The sequence below is a fragment of the Canis lupus genome, chromosome 24, assembly GCF_048164855.1.
Source record: "Canis lupus baileyi chromosome 24, mCanLup2.hap1, whole genome shotgun sequence".
Classification (NCBI taxonomy): Eukaryota; Metazoa; Chordata; class Mammalia; order Carnivora; family Canidae; genus Canis; species Canis lupus.
The window spans coordinates 36910253-36926349 of NC_132861.1; the positions used below are offsets into that span (position 1 = coordinate 36910253).

The 16097-nt window shown below is 54.5% G+C and overlaps 1 protein-coding gene and 1 long non-coding RNA gene across 8 annotated transcripts in view; one reads left to right on the forward strand and one right to left on the reverse strand.

The window, feature by feature from the left end:
• On the reverse strand, positions 1-16023 carry FHIP2B (FHF complex subunit HOOK interacting protein 2B). 4 transcript variants are annotated; one of them, XR_012016540.1, is made up of 18 exons: positions 15915-16023; positions 12197-12275; positions 9524-9696; positions 6406-6510; positions 6190-6312; positions 5741-5968; positions 5439-5635; positions 5037-5145; positions 4729-4805; positions 4158-4347; positions 3535-3680; positions 3306-3434; positions 3047-3137; positions 2697-2840; positions 2196-2336; positions 1877-1977; positions 1208-1647; positions 1-446 (listed from the first exon to the last, which is right to left on the reverse strand). XR_012016540.1 is itself a non-coding variant. In XM_072796359.1 (17 exons), exons 1-17 carry the CDS (start codon positions 15957-15959, stop codon positions 1509-1511), a joined length of 2217 nt encoding a protein of 738 aa, XP_072652460.1. In that variant the 5' UTR covers positions 15960-16023; the 3' UTR covers positions 1-1508. The 4 variants fall into 4 exon arrangements, 1 of the variants encoding a protein (XP_072652460.1); XR_012016539.1 differs by having other exon boundaries at positions 1-723; XR_012016538.1 differs by having other exon boundaries at positions 1-723; positions 859-1647.
• The window catches only part of LOC140616045 (uncharacterized), a 10265-nt gene continuing 8811 nt past the window's right edge, over positions 14644-16097 (forward strand). For 2 of the 4 annotated variants that reach the window (XR_012016541.1, XR_012016542.1), the window contains exon 1: positions 15500-15636. This is a non-coding gene — a long non-coding RNA (uncharacterized lncRNA). The other 2 variants (XR_012016544.1, XR_012016545.1) reach the window with 2 other exon arrangements.

Sequence of the window (16097 nt, forward strand, 5' to 3'; positions counted from 1 at the left end):
TGTCCATGCAACCAAATCATTTATTGCTGTGTCGTCTGGGGGGACGCAGTGCAAATGCTGAAGGGGATGGAGGAGGAGAGGATCTGTGACTCCCGGACGCTCAAACGTTTTCTGACTTGCAGAGTGCAGACTCCGTTTGCCCCGTGAGCTCGGCTGTCCTGTCCCACGCCAACTCCCACGTGCGCGCACACGCATGCACGCACAGGCATGGTGTCCTTCAGAGCGGCAGTTAAGTCCTCCGCAGCTTGGAGGAATGCAGGAGAGGGAGAGGTCACTGAGTTCCTCCTCTTTCATGTCACCTCCTGGCAACCTGCGGCCGGCTTCTAGAAGCGGCACAGGCAGGAAAAGGAAGCGAAAGAGGCTCTGGCCTGCTCCTCCTTGCCCAGGAGCGAAGCCAGCAACTGCAGTCCTGCTGTGAGGTAATGCCTGGCGCCGCCTGTGTGTTCCTGCAGGTTGAGACAGATTCGGGCCGGGTGGGGTGGCAGCCCCAGCCGTGAAGGGCACGTAGGGAGAACAACACTACAACTGGTTGCCTGTGCCCCAGCACCTCCCCGCCAGGCCTTGGGGGCCTGGGGTCAGGTGGGCGTCCTGGCCTCGTCTGTCCTGAGCTCCCTGGCTCTCCTGGAAGAGTATTCCATCAAGGACACTGCGGCGGGGTGGAATGCTGAGGGCCAGGCCTGGCCTCCCCCGGTCTCTGAGCCCCTCTGCCCAGGTGTGTTGGACCTGCCGAGACGGGTTCAGAGGCGCCAGAGAGAAACCAGCTGGAGCCGGAGCCTGGCACCCAGCCCCCCCACTTCCCAAGCCCTCTCCCGCCCTGGCTGCAGTTGTACCAAGGCTCTCATTAGCAGCTGCCCCCACCTGGGCGCGGAGCAGGCTTTGGATATTTGCCACGAGGCGGTTGGGAATTTTGCAACAGTCTCTAGGAGGGCTGGGCAGGAACAGTGGGCTTCCCTGGCTATCCACTGTGCCTTTGCCACAGGTTAAGCCAAGAAGGCAAGAGAAAAAAATGTCAAGTGTCAGCAGTGTCTGTGGCACCTACTGTGTCAGAGACAGGGCTCCTGTACCCCCGTCTCTCTGGCCTGCAGTCCTGACCAGCCTCAGAACCATCACTCACTCCCCTCTGTGCCCCTGGGACTGACCATAAGTCTTGGCCCCGGAAATGGCCTGTAGACACAGAACACGCGAGGGTTTGGGCCTGGCTGCTCACCTGGCAATTACCCAGCTCCCCTGAGAAGGCCCCGAGGACACCATGCTGTCTGGGAGGCCATCTCTTTTGCTCCGTGGCTTCTGGTACCTTGGAGACCCACTCCCCGAACCCAGTCTCGTGTGGCTGACAGGCCCGGGTCTCCTGGAGTGAACCTGGAGTGGAAGCCCAGGCCTCCTCAGAGGCAGAAGCGCCTGGGATGTAGAGGAGATGGAGCCGAGCCCCCACCCTGGGAGGCAGGAGGTGGCGGCAGTGCCAGGTGGGAGGGAGCTCTCGGGCAGAGGTGTCCTGTCCTGCTCCTGGCTCAGACGTGCCCTTCTCGGGGAGGAGAAAGGTGCAGGTGAGGTCCATGTGGGGGGAACTTGACAAAAGCGATGGCAGCCAGCTCCTTGCAGAATTCCTCAAGAACCACCACACCCTGGAGGAGGGTCTGGTGGTCCAGCCTGAGGGAGACAGCATGGGAGTCATGGCTGGGAGGTGGTGGGAGTGTGCCCAGTATGACATCCCAGTGCCCAGGTGGCACGTTCCAGTGCCACACACCTCTGAGTGAAGACAGAGGTCAGCGATGGGCCACCATCACCCCTTGGCCTGTGCTCCTCCCACTACCCTGGAGCAGTCTGCCTTCCCACCCTAGGGTCCACTCTTGGGCACCCACTGCCCTGGGTTACTTACTGCTCCCCGGGAACCTGACCCATCAGCTGCTTGCGCACCAGGAGCAGTTTGCCTGGGAATTGGGGAACCCTCTGAATTCTCTGCATCAAGTCCCCTATCACCTAGAGCAGGAATAAGACAGGACTGAGGTGGGGGCCAGTGACACTCTTGCAGGGTCCCCTAGCTCTGCCGTGCCGCGGTCGGTGGGTGTGTGTGCCTGTGCTTTCCCCGGAGCTGTCCGGGGTGCCCACTCCTGCAGCCCTTGCCCCCATCCTCCTTCCTGTTCCCCTCCCTTCCTGCCACCCCACTGGCACACACCCTTGGGCTCCGACATCCTTACCCTGACAAGCACAGAGAACAGACTCCTGCAGCCAGGGGCCAGGTTGATGTAGGGATCCAGGAGGTACTCATGGATAAGGGGGTGGGGGAAGAGGGCAAGCCGGGACAGGACTGAGGTCACCTGCAGGTTCAGGCTGTATGGCTGTAGGGAACACGGTGGACAAGCCGAGGGTTGGCAGGGGGCGGTGAGCATTTTTTGCACTCCCCCAGCAAGGCGCCTGGCCAGTGTGAACGTGTGCGGGGGTGGGAGTCTCACGTGATGTGTGTGTGTGTCATGGATTCCCTGGGGCTGAGGGCCAGGACATGTTAGGGCGTGTGGGGCAGAGGCAAGACGGGGCTTCCCGCCTGGAGAAGGGGGAGGGGTGGGGGGGTCTGGAGCTGAAGCACCAAAGAGGACTCAACCCCCAGGGCTGGGCGGCTGTTCTTATGGGCTCCAGAAGCACCTGCCTGAGTTCTCCTGCCGGCCCTCACCCTGTAGCCAGGGCCCAGGCCTGTTGGCTACCTGTTCCAAAATCCGGGACATGCGGTCAAACAGCATTCGGAGGAAGTGACCCTCAAAGAAAGGCCGTTCGGGTTCATGGGGGTCCAGGGGTGTGGGACCCAGGGGCCAGCCCCAAGGGGCTACTCGGGAGCTGCATTCCTGGAACTGAAACAGTGGTGAGAGTTGAGGAGGGAGGCCCAGTGGCCAGGAGGCATCCGCAGACACAGGGAACCACGTGGGAGGGATGGACTCGATCTCTTGGCCGGAGTAGGGAGCACCCTGGGCAGATCACAGACGGAGGAGGTGGGGCTTATCAATGCCATGGCTCTGAGGGCTGAGGAGCAGGCATGGGCACAGGCCTCGACACTCACCAGTCCGTAGGCATCGTGGACGTACGTGTCATATCCGGTCTCCTCCAGGAAAGCCGAGGTCTTGGCTTCCTCAGGAACCAGGCAGAGGAAACTGAGAGACAAGACCTGGGTGTGGAGGGGCACCGCCTGGGCCACCCCGTTCCTCCTCGCTCCACTCCAGCCCTGAGGGCACACTCCCTCCTGGGCTGCGCCTCATCAGGGCTCTGGCCGAAGATGGAACAGACCTCAAGTGGCTTCGGGTTCCAGAGCGGCTCCCTACCTGTTGACGATCTCAGTCACGGCTGTTTTGCCATCTAAGTTGGTGAGGGGGGCCGGGGGGTGCTTTGCAGAGGGTTGAAAGCTGGAGTCGAGGAAGCCGTCTGTGAAGTAGGGGTCTTCCTCCAAATCTCTGTGGCCAGGGCCGGCAAGTGACACCAGGAATGAAGGAATGAGCGAGCACTGGGTACTGAGGGCCGCGCTGGGTCCCAGGGGCGTGGGGTTTCACTTACACGGTGTCCTCGTAGCTCTCGGGCTCGGGGGAGCCCCGGGCCACATAATGGCGGCCCTCCAGGTGGCCCAGCACCAGGCTGCGGATGATCCGCTCGTGCGGCTTCTGGAGCAGCTCCTCGAATAGCCGCAGTGTGGTGATGCTGATCTGGGTGAGAAAGGGTCAGCAGGAGTCCCTAGGAATGGCTCCCTCGGATAAGGCAAGACCAGGGGTAGCGAGTGGGTGCTGGTGTGGGAGCCGGGAGTCTGCCCCCCGCCCTGGTTCTGTCACCAATTTGATGTGTGCTAGCAAATGAGCCAACTGGCGCTTCTGTGTCTCGGTTCCCAGGTCTGAGAAATGAACGGAATAGCAGCCTCACCCAGCTCAGGGGAGCTGTGAGCCTCCAAAAAGCCAAATGAGTATGAGTAGGTTTGGAAGACAAAGTCACCCGGCGAATATCTGATCACAGATGATTACTATGTGACAAAAGCCGCCATGACTGTGTCATGCTTTTTGGGGGGTATGTGTTCTGATGCCTCGAGGGTAGTACCACCTGGTAAGCTAATGCAAGCGGGGAGAAGCCCTCAGGAAATCCCTTGGTTGGGGGCTGGTGGGAGCCAGAAGGACGAGGCCCCCCCACCTCACCTCATCAGAGAGGTGGTCGCAATGCCCGATGAGGTGAGCGCACAGAGTGCGGGGGCCGTCGTCGGGGGCTGCAGGCTGTGGCTCTGTGCCCAGGAGGAAAGCCACGGCCTCTCGCAGCAGCGCCGGGGAGCGGAGCTGACGCAGCATGGCCGTGAGCAAGGCGGTGGAGGTCAGGACGCTCTGCTCTGAACTACAGGGAGAGAGCACTGAGCCAGGCCTCCTTGGGGCTGAGAGCCAGGCAGGGGAGGGGAGACCAGAGAGGGAGCCAGGGGTGAATGAATGTGAGGATGACAGCACCCTTTCCTGGGTTCCTTATGTCTTGGTTGGTATTTCCCTGCTTGCTCCCTAGCCCTCTGGAGGCCCTGGAGTCCAAGAGCTGGAGGCCTTCGTCAGCCCATGTGGCTCTGAGCCACGTGTGTCAGGGGCCAGACTTGGCAAACACGAACCATGGAACCCACAGACCCACGTGACTATGGCCAAGGAGACCCCCGGCCTTAGGGACAGGAGGGAACTTGGTGGGGTGGGCCAGTGGATCCAGACCATGGCCGTGCCCAAGGGAACAGAGACTCACACATGCAGGAGGTGGGGCTGCAGAATCTCCACGAATAACTTCTCAGCCACAGCCTTTGCCAAGGCGTCTGCAACCACCTAGGTGCCAAAGAACATGTCTTATGCACGTTTTACCTCCATGACAGTTTTCCCCTGAGAAACAACTGTGTCCTTGCACAGCGTCTAACACAACAGGCAGGCTGGGGGCCCTGCCTAGCTCCCAAGAGACCCCTCGGTCCTCAAGGTGGACACGGTGAAGGGAGTGGGGTGAACTGTGGGGCACCCTCCCCCGCCCCCCAGAGAGCCCTGCTGGCGCCGGCTCCTGCTCACCATGTGTGCCTCCATGATGAGGTGGTCACAGTAATCAAACCAGCCCAAAAAGGCAGCCAAGGCCTCCTTGCCAGGGAAGGCAGCCTCATCAGATGGGGCGCTGGGCAGCCTGAGAGGGAGTAAGGGAGGGGCTGTGGGGCCTGCCTCAGGTATGTTCCAGAACCTGGGCCCCTTCTCCCTGCACCCTCTGTTGCGGGTCGGGGGTGAGGTGAGGGAGGTGAAGCAAAAGTGATGTTTCCCTGGAGGGAAAGCCCCAGAAGGATGGGTGGTGCCCTCAGGAAGAAGGTGGCCAGCAGGGGTCCCTACCCTCCTGGAAAACCAGAGGAGCGGCTACCAGAGGGCAGGGAGGGCTTCCATCCCCTGCAGCTGTAGCCCGGCTCCCGGCCAAGCCCAAGCGCCTACCTCCAGCTGATACCCTCTAAAGCGGCAATGTCTGCTGGGTCCAGGAAGGTGGGCAGGGCCTGGTACAGCTGGCAGAGATGCTCGGCGACAGCAGGGCAGCAAGGGCTGCTCTGCACCAGGTAGGTGGCAGCTGCCTGCGAAGCCACACTTACCAGGAGCAGCAGGTTTTCCTGGGCCTTCAGAGCCACCCGACCTTTCTGGGGAGAAAAGGGGACCGCTTCAGGGACATACATCTAACTTCCAGTCCCCTCCCAGCCACCTGCCCTCCTCACCCCTGCCCGCTCTGTCTCGGCAGCCAGCACCTTGCTCTTGCACAAGCCCATCAGGGACGTGATGAGGTTGCTGTCTGCAGCCCCTCCACCCGGCTCCTCCATCTCGGCAGGCGGCTGGGGGCTCAAGGCCTGGGCCCCACCGGAACTCCTGTCAGGAGCCTTGCTGTGCGGGTCGTCCTTGTCTGGGATGTTGGCTGCCTCTCTAGGCAGGGTGCTGGGTTCTCTGGATGACTTCTTCCTACTGACCATCTTTTTACCCTGCAAAGAAGGTCGGGTGAAGCCAGGTCGTGGTACAGAGCATTCCCCACGGTGCCCCCTTGGGAAGGCAGGATGTGCTGGCTGTCCGGGCCTCAGCGTGGAGCTATAGGGGAAGCTGAGGCACGTGAATACCTGCTCCACCCTCTGCTTCCTCAGAAGGGCCCTAGGGGCTGGCCCTGGGGGTCTGGGCCCTCCCACTTCTTTTCCTCCGAGATGCTCACTTCCAGGATATAGGTGAGCAGAGCTGGGTCCTGTTGGATCTTTGAGCAGAGGACGGTGGTGAACTGTACCTCCTCCTTTTCTGTCTGGGATCCGGGGACTGTCCCACCAAGTCGGAGAAGCTTCTAGAAGGGAAGCAAATTAGAAAGAAGAATGAGGTAGCAGGGAAGAGAGGGGGCTTGACCCTCAGACACCCCTTGGTTGTCTGGGTCCCTTACCTGCACGGGCCTGTGGACGTTGAGATAATGCAGGAGGGGATGCTGCACCTGGGCCAGAAGCTTGCTGAAGAACTGGAATACCTGCTGTCGCATGCCCGGGGGGTACTGCGGGGTCAAGGAGCAGGGTGCCCATCAGGTGAAGCCATGCCTGCTGCCAGGAATGCTCCTCCCCCACAGCCCACAGCACCATCCTCTCTTCTGTCACCACGAGTCACTTCCCCCACTACAGGCACACCTTGCTTCCAGACCACCTCAATAAAGCAAATACTGCGATAAGTGGATATCCAATAAAGCAAGTCAAATTAAGATTTTGGCTTCCCAGTGAAGACAAAAGCTATGATTTTTACACTATGCTGTAGCCTATTAATTGTGCAATTGCTTTAGTTCTAAAAAGCAACGTATGTAACCTTAATTTAAGATTAATTTCTTGGGATGCCTGAGTGGCCTCAGTGGTTGAGCATCTGTTTTTGGCTCAGGTCGTGGTCCTGGGGTCCTGGGATTGAGTCTTGCATTGGGCTCTTTGCAGGGAGCCCACTTCTCCCTCTACCTATGTCTCTCTCTCTCTGTGTGTCTCTCATGCATAAATGAATAAAATCTTTTTTAAAAATTAAAAACATAAAAATAATTTCTAAAAGACGCTATCACCTGAGCTTTCAGTGAATTGTAACCTTTTTGCTGGCAGAGGTGCTTGCCTCGATGTTGGTGACTGCTGACTAATCAGGGTGGTGGCTGCTGAAGGTGGGAATGGCTGTGGGGATTTCTTAAAATAAGACACCAATGAAGCTGGCCACATGGATGGACTCTTGCTTTCATGAATAATTTCTCAGTAGCAGGAGATGCTTTTTGATACATTTTACTCACAGTAGATCTTCTTTCAAATCTAGCATCTGTCCTCTCCAACCTACCCCTGCTCTATCGACTAAGTTTACGCAATGCTCTAAATCTTTTGTTGTCATCTCAACAATCTTCCCAGAGTCTTCCCAGGAGTAGATTCCATCTCAAGAAACCACTTTCTTTACTCATCCACAAGCAGCAACTCCTCATCTGATCATGAGATGGCAGCCATTCGGTTCCATCTTCAGGCTCTACCTCCAGTTCTACTCCTCTTGCTCTTTCCCCCACACTTCCTCCTCTGAAGTCTTGAACCCATCAAAGTCATCCATGCAGGTTGTAATCACATTCTTCCAAACTCCTGTTCATGTTGATATTTTGACTTCTTCCCATGAATCACAAATATTCTTAATGGCACCCGCGTAGAATGGTGAATCCTTGCCAGAAGGTTTTCAATTGACTTTGCTCAAATCCCTCAGAAGAATCACTATATATGGCAGCAACAGCCTTACAGAATGTATTTCTTAAATAATGAGACTTGAAAGTCAAATGACTCCTTGATCCCTGGGCTGCAGAATGGATGCTATGTGAGCAGAAAACAACATTTATCTCAGTATACGTCTCCATCAGAGTTCACGTGTGACCAGGTGCATTGTCAATAAGCAGTCGTATTTTGAAAAGAATATTTTTTTCTGAGCGGTACTTCTCAACAATGGACTTAATATTCAATAAACCATGTTGTGATCTGAAGCGCCATCATCCAGGGTTTGTTGCTCCGTTCACAGAGCACGGGGCAGAGTGGACTTAGCATAATTCTTCAGGACCCTGGGATTTTCAGAACGGTCAATGAGCCCTGGCTTCAACGTCAAGGCACCCGCAGCATTAGCCCCTAAAGAGGGGTTCAGGCTGTTCTTTGAGGCTTTGAAGCCAGGCACTGACTTCTCCTCTCTCTAGCTATAAAAGTCCTAGCTGGCATCTTCTCCCGATAGAAGCCATTTTCTCTACATTGGAAATGTGTTGTTCAGTGTAGCCTCCTTCATCACTTATCCTGGCTGGATCTCCTGGAGAACGTGCTGCAGTGTCTACACCAGCACTGGCTGCTTCACCTTGCACTGGGTTGTGGTAGAGACGGCTTCTGGCCTTAAACCTCGTGAACCCACCTCTGGCAGCTTCCACCTATTCTCCTGCAGCTTCCTCACTGCTCTCAGCCTTCACAGAACTGAGGAGAGTCAGGGCCTTGCTCAGGATAGGCTTTGGCTTAACAGAATGTCCCGGCTGGTTTCATCTATGCAGACCACTCAGACTTTCTCCACATCAGCAATAAGGCTGTTTGGCTTTCTTATCATTCATGTGTTCACTGGAAGGCACTTTTAATTTCCTTCAACAACTTTTCCTTTGTATTCACAACCTGGCTAACTGGTTGGTGCAAGAGGCCCGCTTTTGGCCTGTCTCGGCTTTCAATGTGCCTTCCTCACTAAGCTTAATCACTTTAGCTTTTGATTTAAAGTGAGAGACATGTGACTCTTCCTTTCACTTAAACACTTAGAGGCCACTGTAGGGTTATTAGTTGGCTGAATTTCAATATTATGGTGTCTCCGGGATTAGAGAGGCCCGAGAAGAGAGAGGAAGATGGGGAATGGCTGGTCAGTGGAGCAGTCTTACATGGGCACTATTTGTAGTACCCTCAATGACGACAACAACAACATCAAAGATCTTTGATCACAGATCACCATAATGAATATAATAACGAAGTCTGAAATATTACCAAGAATTACCAAAACGTAACACTCAGCGGTTGAGCATCTGCCTTTGGCTCAGGGTATGATCCCAGAGTCCCGGAATTGAGTCCCACATTGGGCTCCCTGCATGGAGCCTGTTTCTCCCTCTCCCTATGTCTCTGCCTCTCTCTCTGTGTGTCTCTCACGAATAAATAAATAAAATCTTAAAAAAAAAAAAAAAGAAACTGGCTTTCCCACACTGCCGATTCCCCTTCCCGCTTTTCTGTTCTCCATAACCCTGTCATCGTTGAATATACTATGTGTGGGCCGCCCAATTACCCACCTCTCTCTGACTAGAAGTTTTGTCTGTTTTCATTACCACTGTATCCCCAGCATTCAGGATCCTGCCTGGCACATGCCTGGTTCTTAGCACACCTTCTCCAAATGAACCCTGACTAAACAATGGGCGCAAATCCATGACATGACGGAAACACAGGTGGACGAGCCTAGAAGTCAGAGGGCTCCAGTTTGGGTGGAAGGTTCCAGGGGCACCCCAGGGTCCTGCCCACCTCGGCCTTGCCCAGTGTGCATAGGGTCTCCAGGATTTTGTGTTGCAGCAAGTATTCTAGACAGGGCCCAGCCTCGCCAGCTCCTGTCTGCTGCCTCTCCTCGTACACCAGGATGTCCAGCATCTGCTTCAGCCGCCAGGGAATATCCGTTTTCTTGGCAGGGGTGTTTTCATCTAACAGAGATTCAGGAAACAAGGGTGAGTGGGGTGAAGAGTGGCACTTTGGCTTGATGAGGTCAAGCCCATGGGGTCTCAGGGGTGGAGGGAGACTGAGGGTATCCCTGGAGAAAGGCCAAGTCACCGGTTTGCTTTGAACAAAGACTAGGGGAAGTGGAAATTTACAGTTGGTGCCTCTAAACCTAAAAAGACAAAAGATGGGGCACCTGGGTGGCTCAGTGGTTGAAAGTCTGCCTTTGGCTCAGGACATGATCCTGGGGTCCTGGGATCTAGTCTCACATCAGGCTCCCTGCATGGAGCCTGTGTCTCCCTCTATGTTTCTGACTCTCTCTGTGTCTCTCATGAATAAATAAATAAAATCTTAAAAAAAAAATACAAAATACCTTTGGGATGAGACCCATGATACAGCCCTCTGACTGGGAATGTGTACATACTCTAGCACTTTATCAGAGGGAAGTGGCATCATTTTTTCTCCTAACCCTGGGGCATATAGGAGGGTACACTGCCCAGGCTTCAGGCCAGCTCTGGGCCTGAGTGAGAAGCCGTGGGCTCAAGGTTCTCTGTCATCGAATTTAGAAGCTGTCTTGGAGGAGCTTCCTGAGAGGTAAACCTCCTGTCCTTTTTACACTTACAAGAGGCAGAAAGGAGAAACAACTTTTTTTTTTACAAAGGAGAAAAAAATCCGTGCATGACCACGGGTTTGGAGGCAAACTTGTTCCATCATGCAAAGGTCTTGATGGAGAAGCTGGAGCTTTCTTAATGAGAGTCTCAGGTAGAGAGTATTTGTGTAAAGCAAGTTTTGGTGCTTTGGGACCAGCCTTGGAGCACCCCCTAGCTTTTCTTGAAAGCACTGGCTTTTCAGCAACAGAGCTCACCTCACTCACCCCCATACCTATGGTCTAGGGACTGTTCTGGAAATTAATGGATTGGGTTCAGGTGAAGCCCCAGGTGGACCTGAGTCAGTTCTGGATCTTTTCCTACATCCTGGTAGATTGGGGCTGTCAAGATATCAGTCTAAAAGGTACAGACTTCCAGTCAAAAAATAAATAAGTCCTGGGGCGCCTGGGTGGCTCAGTCAGTTGGGTGTCTGATTCTTGATTTCAGCTCAGGATTGTAAAAGTGAGCCCTGTGTCAGGTTCTGCGCTGGGCATGGAGCCTGCTTAATATTCTCTCCCTCCATTTCTCTCTGTCCCCCTCCCTCTTTAAAAAACAAAAAACAAAAATAATAAATAAATAAATAAATAAGTCCTGAGAATGTTATACAGCCTGTTGACTATAGTTAATGTATTGCATATTTAAAAATTGCTAAGAGTAGATCTTAAAACTTGTCATGACGAGAAAAAAAAATTGGTAACTAGTTAGGGTGATGGATATTAACTAGACTCACTGTGGTGATCACTTCACAATGTATCTATATATCGAATCAATATATTGTACACCCAATTTACATGATATAATGTCACATCAATTATATCTCAAAAAAGAAAAAAAGACTTCAGTTTAAAGCAGTTGTTCTCAACTGGGGTGATTTTGCCCCCAGGAACATTCGGCAATGTTTGGAGAAACATTTATGGCTATTGAAATGGGGAGGGGTTGCTACTGGCATCTATCTAGTCGGTAGAAGCCATAGCTGCTGCTAAACATACTACAATGCACCCCCAGAAGCCCTGCGCTACAAATAGTGATCAAGCCCAAATGTCAACTGTTCCAAGATGGAGAAACCTGGTCTAAAAGGACCGTCGGGGGGGGGGGGGGGGGGTGTTTCTCAGAAGGCGGGGGTGTTCCTCAGAGTGTCCAAAGACTGTTTTTTAATTTCTTGGGCTAGCTCAGGCTGGAAATACAGTCTTCAGGTAAGGGGTAGACTGGAATCAAACCACAATCTGAACCAGGAGGTAGAAAGCCAGGGATGCAGGACAGGTTACCTGGCAACCAGCATGTATCCACCAATACCAACGTACTGACTACAAAGCAGCCAATCAGATTCCACCCCCTCAATGAGTGATCCTGATGGGCCCAGATTACCCAAAGCTGGCTCCCTGGGGTGTCAGCTGGGGAGAAGGACCCAGGCACGGTACATGCCTTGGCTTCTGCTACGGATTCTGCTACCATAAATTTCTATAAGGGACATGCCCTCTAAGTTAGCTCAGGGAAAAGAGGAATTTATTCCATTTCTTTTCTTTTAATCAGTAAGCCCTGAGCATACGCACTTGGGGACTGCCGGCCTGGACAGTCTGCCTCGCTGGGAGCTAGGGGCGAGTGGAGCTCAGCCTCTGCCTTGCAGTCAGCTCAGGGATGTGCACAATTTCACAGTTCCTGCTCCCACCTCACACGGCTCCTCTCATGAAAGATCAGGGTGGGGCCAGCCCCCATTCTCGACTCCTGTGCGGCTGGCAGTTGTCATCTTTTCCCTGCATCTCTGACTGGCATGGTGACCCTGCCCACACCTTCCTCCCCACTGCATGCAAGGCTCCCCCAGCTAGGGAAAACGAGGCCCCACCTGTGCTTTCAATGTAGTAGTGCGTGATGCACTTCCAATGCTCCACGAAGGCCTCTAGCAGGTCAATGCTGGGCTCCCGCTGTGGAGAGAGCAGAGACACAGCCTAAGTGGTCGTCACAGTGATTACGGGCTCTGTTGCCACTGCCATTTGGAGCAGATGTTCCACCATCTACGAAGCATTGGGTCGGTACTAGGCCCTGGAGGAGGCCCTGTGATCCAGATTCTCAAAGGGAACAGTAACACATTTTCTCCAGGACAATCACTTGGCACCTCTCCCAGCCCCCTTCTCCCCTGGAAATCCCGTACTCCTGCTACATGTCATGATTCCATAGGGCCTGTCCTGGAAGAACTAGGAATATTGGTGGGGGGAAAAGACACAGAAATAGATCCTCTCAAGATAGTTATGCTACAATAAAGGGACACAGAGAGAAAACAGGAGAGTACCCCCCAGAACAACAAAATCAAAATGATATGGATGGAAAGCATGGCAATGATAAAGCCTTCAGTTCCTTCTCAATCCGAGAGTCTGCAAAAATCTGTGTTTGAGGCCATCGAAAAGCTTCGTTCAGCCAGGTGTGTAGTGTTAGCATAATACTCATAAAGCATCTTACTTATACCACGCTTGCATCTTTTTTCCAAGGCTGCAGGCTGCCAGAGGAGCTGGGGATACACAGCCTGCAGCCCCAGGGAATTCTGTTTTTGCTAGGAGCAAGCCCCAGACCTGCCCCTTTTCCAGAAGTTATCTCTTCATCTCCACCCCCAACAACTGCTTTCTCCAAAAACTCCAAGAAAGAGCATTTGTTCTCTTTCCTTGCAGAGTAAACATACACAGGAGAAAATGCATCATCAAATAGTCACCACAGGTGCTCATTTCCTCCTCTCTGTCTTTGTTCAGGCTGCTCTGCCCAGGAGGCCCTATGTCCCCCTACATTTGCCTAGATCCGAATGCTCACCAGTGAGGCCCAGCTAAGGGCCACCAGCTCCACAAAGGCCTCACCAGATTTCCTGGACACCTCTCTCTCTAACCTCACACTTCACTGCATTACAGAACTGAGCGTCTACTGACTGATTCAGGAACTATCTTCTGAGTGCCTACTGTGTACAAGACACCACGCTAGATGCTATATGCAATACAAGGCTGCTGAACACCCAGTGCTGGGGAGAACAATATAAAAACCGCCCCGAATAACTCAGCTATAGGAAGAGGTGTGAGAACACAGGAGAGGTGGAAACTGGCCCCTGGGAAGAGAGGGCTGGAACAGAGTAGGCTTTACTGCAGTTACCCTGGAAATAAACCATGAAGAATGGGGCCCGAATTCAATCATTAGAGATGAAGGAAGTTCCTTCCTGCAGAAGGAACTCTGCAAAGCATGTCTGGGACAAGGATGGATTGAGTGTGTGGGCTCCTGAACATCAAGTCACCAAGTCAGGACTGTTTTTTGCAGGCGGGGGTGGGAGGGGGTGCAGCTCAAGGACATCTAGCAGTGTTTCAGGCAGAGTCCTCCGAGTCCTCTGACAGTTGCATGTAGGAGATGATGTCAAGAACAGTTAGAAGGCCATTACGACAGGAGAAAGAAGCAATACCACTGAATCAGAGGCCCTGAAACTCTTGCCCCAACCCTCAGCTGCCCAGGCAAGCTTGTCTTCTTTCATAGTTAGTGGTGCGGGGCAGCACCCTTACAGGATCAACACCAAACACACCATCCACATGGAGCCCCTGCCTCTCACCAGGTCCTGGGTGATACTATTATTGTGGGATTAGAGTCACCTCTTCTACTAGACTGTGAGCTCCCTGAGGGCTCAGATTCTGTGTTTTCTAGTTCTGCCTGCCCCTAAAGGGCGCTGTCAATAGTGACTACTCATTCATATTTACTAAGTATCTCAGCAAACTCCCTTAGACATCCTTTCCATAGTTCCTTGTCTCAGGAAAGCTCTCTGACCCTTGACAGGCACTATAATCATCTTCCAGTTTTGTGATGGGCCTTAGGATTCATTTGTAGTCTCCTAAACCCTTGAGCTGGGCTTACAGTGAAAAGGAACAATCCAGTAAGAGTAAGAGACCGGGGTGCACCATTGATCAGCAAACTGTAACAGACTGTAACAAAGTAGACTGTTAGAAGGAAGCAAGGGGAACATCTTCACCTGAATCCACTATTAGCTATTATAACTCCAGAGAAATTGTAGCAGATGATTTATTTTTAAAGAGAAATTATTAATCTTCACAACCTCTGTTAATAATAATAAAGAATATTTTTTTAAAAAACCAGAACAATTGCTGTTCTTATTTTGTCAGAAGAGGGCAGGAAGGAGCACTCTTCCTCTTTGACAAGGAGTCAAGCAACTTGCTGGGGGCAGGGAAAGACCTATGCCCTTGATGTGGGTGGGGGTGGAGGGGAGAAGAGGGGTTCCCCTCTCTCCTGACAGTTACGGGGGCGGGGGCAGCCAAGCTTCTGTGGTATTGTCTATATATCCTATACTCAGGAGCCAAAAGTATCTCCCTTGACCACCAATCTCTCCTCCAGGTACGGATGCTGAAGTGCCTGCATTGGAAGCAACAGAAATTCACTTCTGGGGACTAAGACTCTCTGGCCGGACTACCCGCCCGGTGTAGGGAGTTTTCCCTGAGAAGCATGTAGCAGTTGGCCGTATCACTTTCTAAGATGACAGCTGTTTTGATTGGAAACAAGGAGGAGGGGAAGGCGAAATCATTCTGGAACCCCTCCCCAGGTGGGCTGCCCTGGAAGCACCTGGATGCCAGGAATGCAGCGCTGGGGACAGGTGGGCGGAGCTTTTTCACTTTCTTCACAAGTTTAAGGCTGAGACTGTTCTCATTTATAATAAGCTCGGTTTTGGCTCTGGAGCCAATCTGACACGATACACTAGATCGATCCATTAGAGGAGGACTTCTACGTGGAGACAAAAGAACTGTTAACTTTACAGACAGGCTCTTGGCAGGGTTACTTGCAACAGAGGCGTTGGGCCTAGTCTATCGGAACTGCATGCACTTTTATCTCCCTGAATGAAGCGAACCCGCCTCTGACCAGCCTTCAACCCGGAGAGAAAGCCGCAAACACGCCGAGTCTCGGCCCCAGGGCCGCCCCGGAGTCCCCCGCTGCCGGCCTCTCCTGACTCAAGGTCAGTGTGGACCCACCCCGCGGTGAACAGCCCCGCTTCCCGGGACGTGGCCGTGGCCCGGCCGGGCGCACCCGCGGGACTAAGGTCCTGGGGTCGTCTGCGGGCTCAGCAGGAGGCGGAAGGGCACCTCTTTTTCCAAGCCAGGTGACCAGGGAGGGAGGAGCGTGGGGGGAGGAGGAGGAAGGCACCTTGGGGAGGAAAGTGCCGCTGACGAGGGAGCCCTCCGGCACAGAGGAGTTTGGGAACTGGGAGCAAACTGGGAACGCGGGGCAGGAAAATAAACCGGAAGCCGTTTGGGGAAAAGGGTTAGTTAGGGGCTGGGCATGCTCTGGAGAGGCCGGGACTAGGGCGACGGGGAGGGAGGCCACGCGGAGGCGCAGGGAGGACTCGGCGCGGGCCGCGACCCGGGGCAGGGGAGGCCCAGGAAGGGCGCCGCGGCCTGGGGGGGAGGGGAGGGGGGAGGGGAGGGGGGTCCCTCCCCGAGCGGGCCCGCGCCCTCCGCCCGCCGCCCGCCGGCTCCTCCCCCGGCCCCGCGCCCGCCCTTCCGGCCGAGGCCCCGCGCGCCCCGCTTCCCGGGCCTCACCGCCCCCACGGCCTCCTGCAGCAGCGCCCCGAGCCGGCTCAGCATGTCGGCGGCCCGGCCCTGCTCGGCTCCCGGGCGGCGGCGGCGGCGGCGGCGGAGCTCGCGGGCGGAGGGCGGCCCCGGAGGCGCGGCGAGGGGGCGGGGCCCTGGCTGACCCGCCCCGCCCCGGCCCGGCCCGGCCCG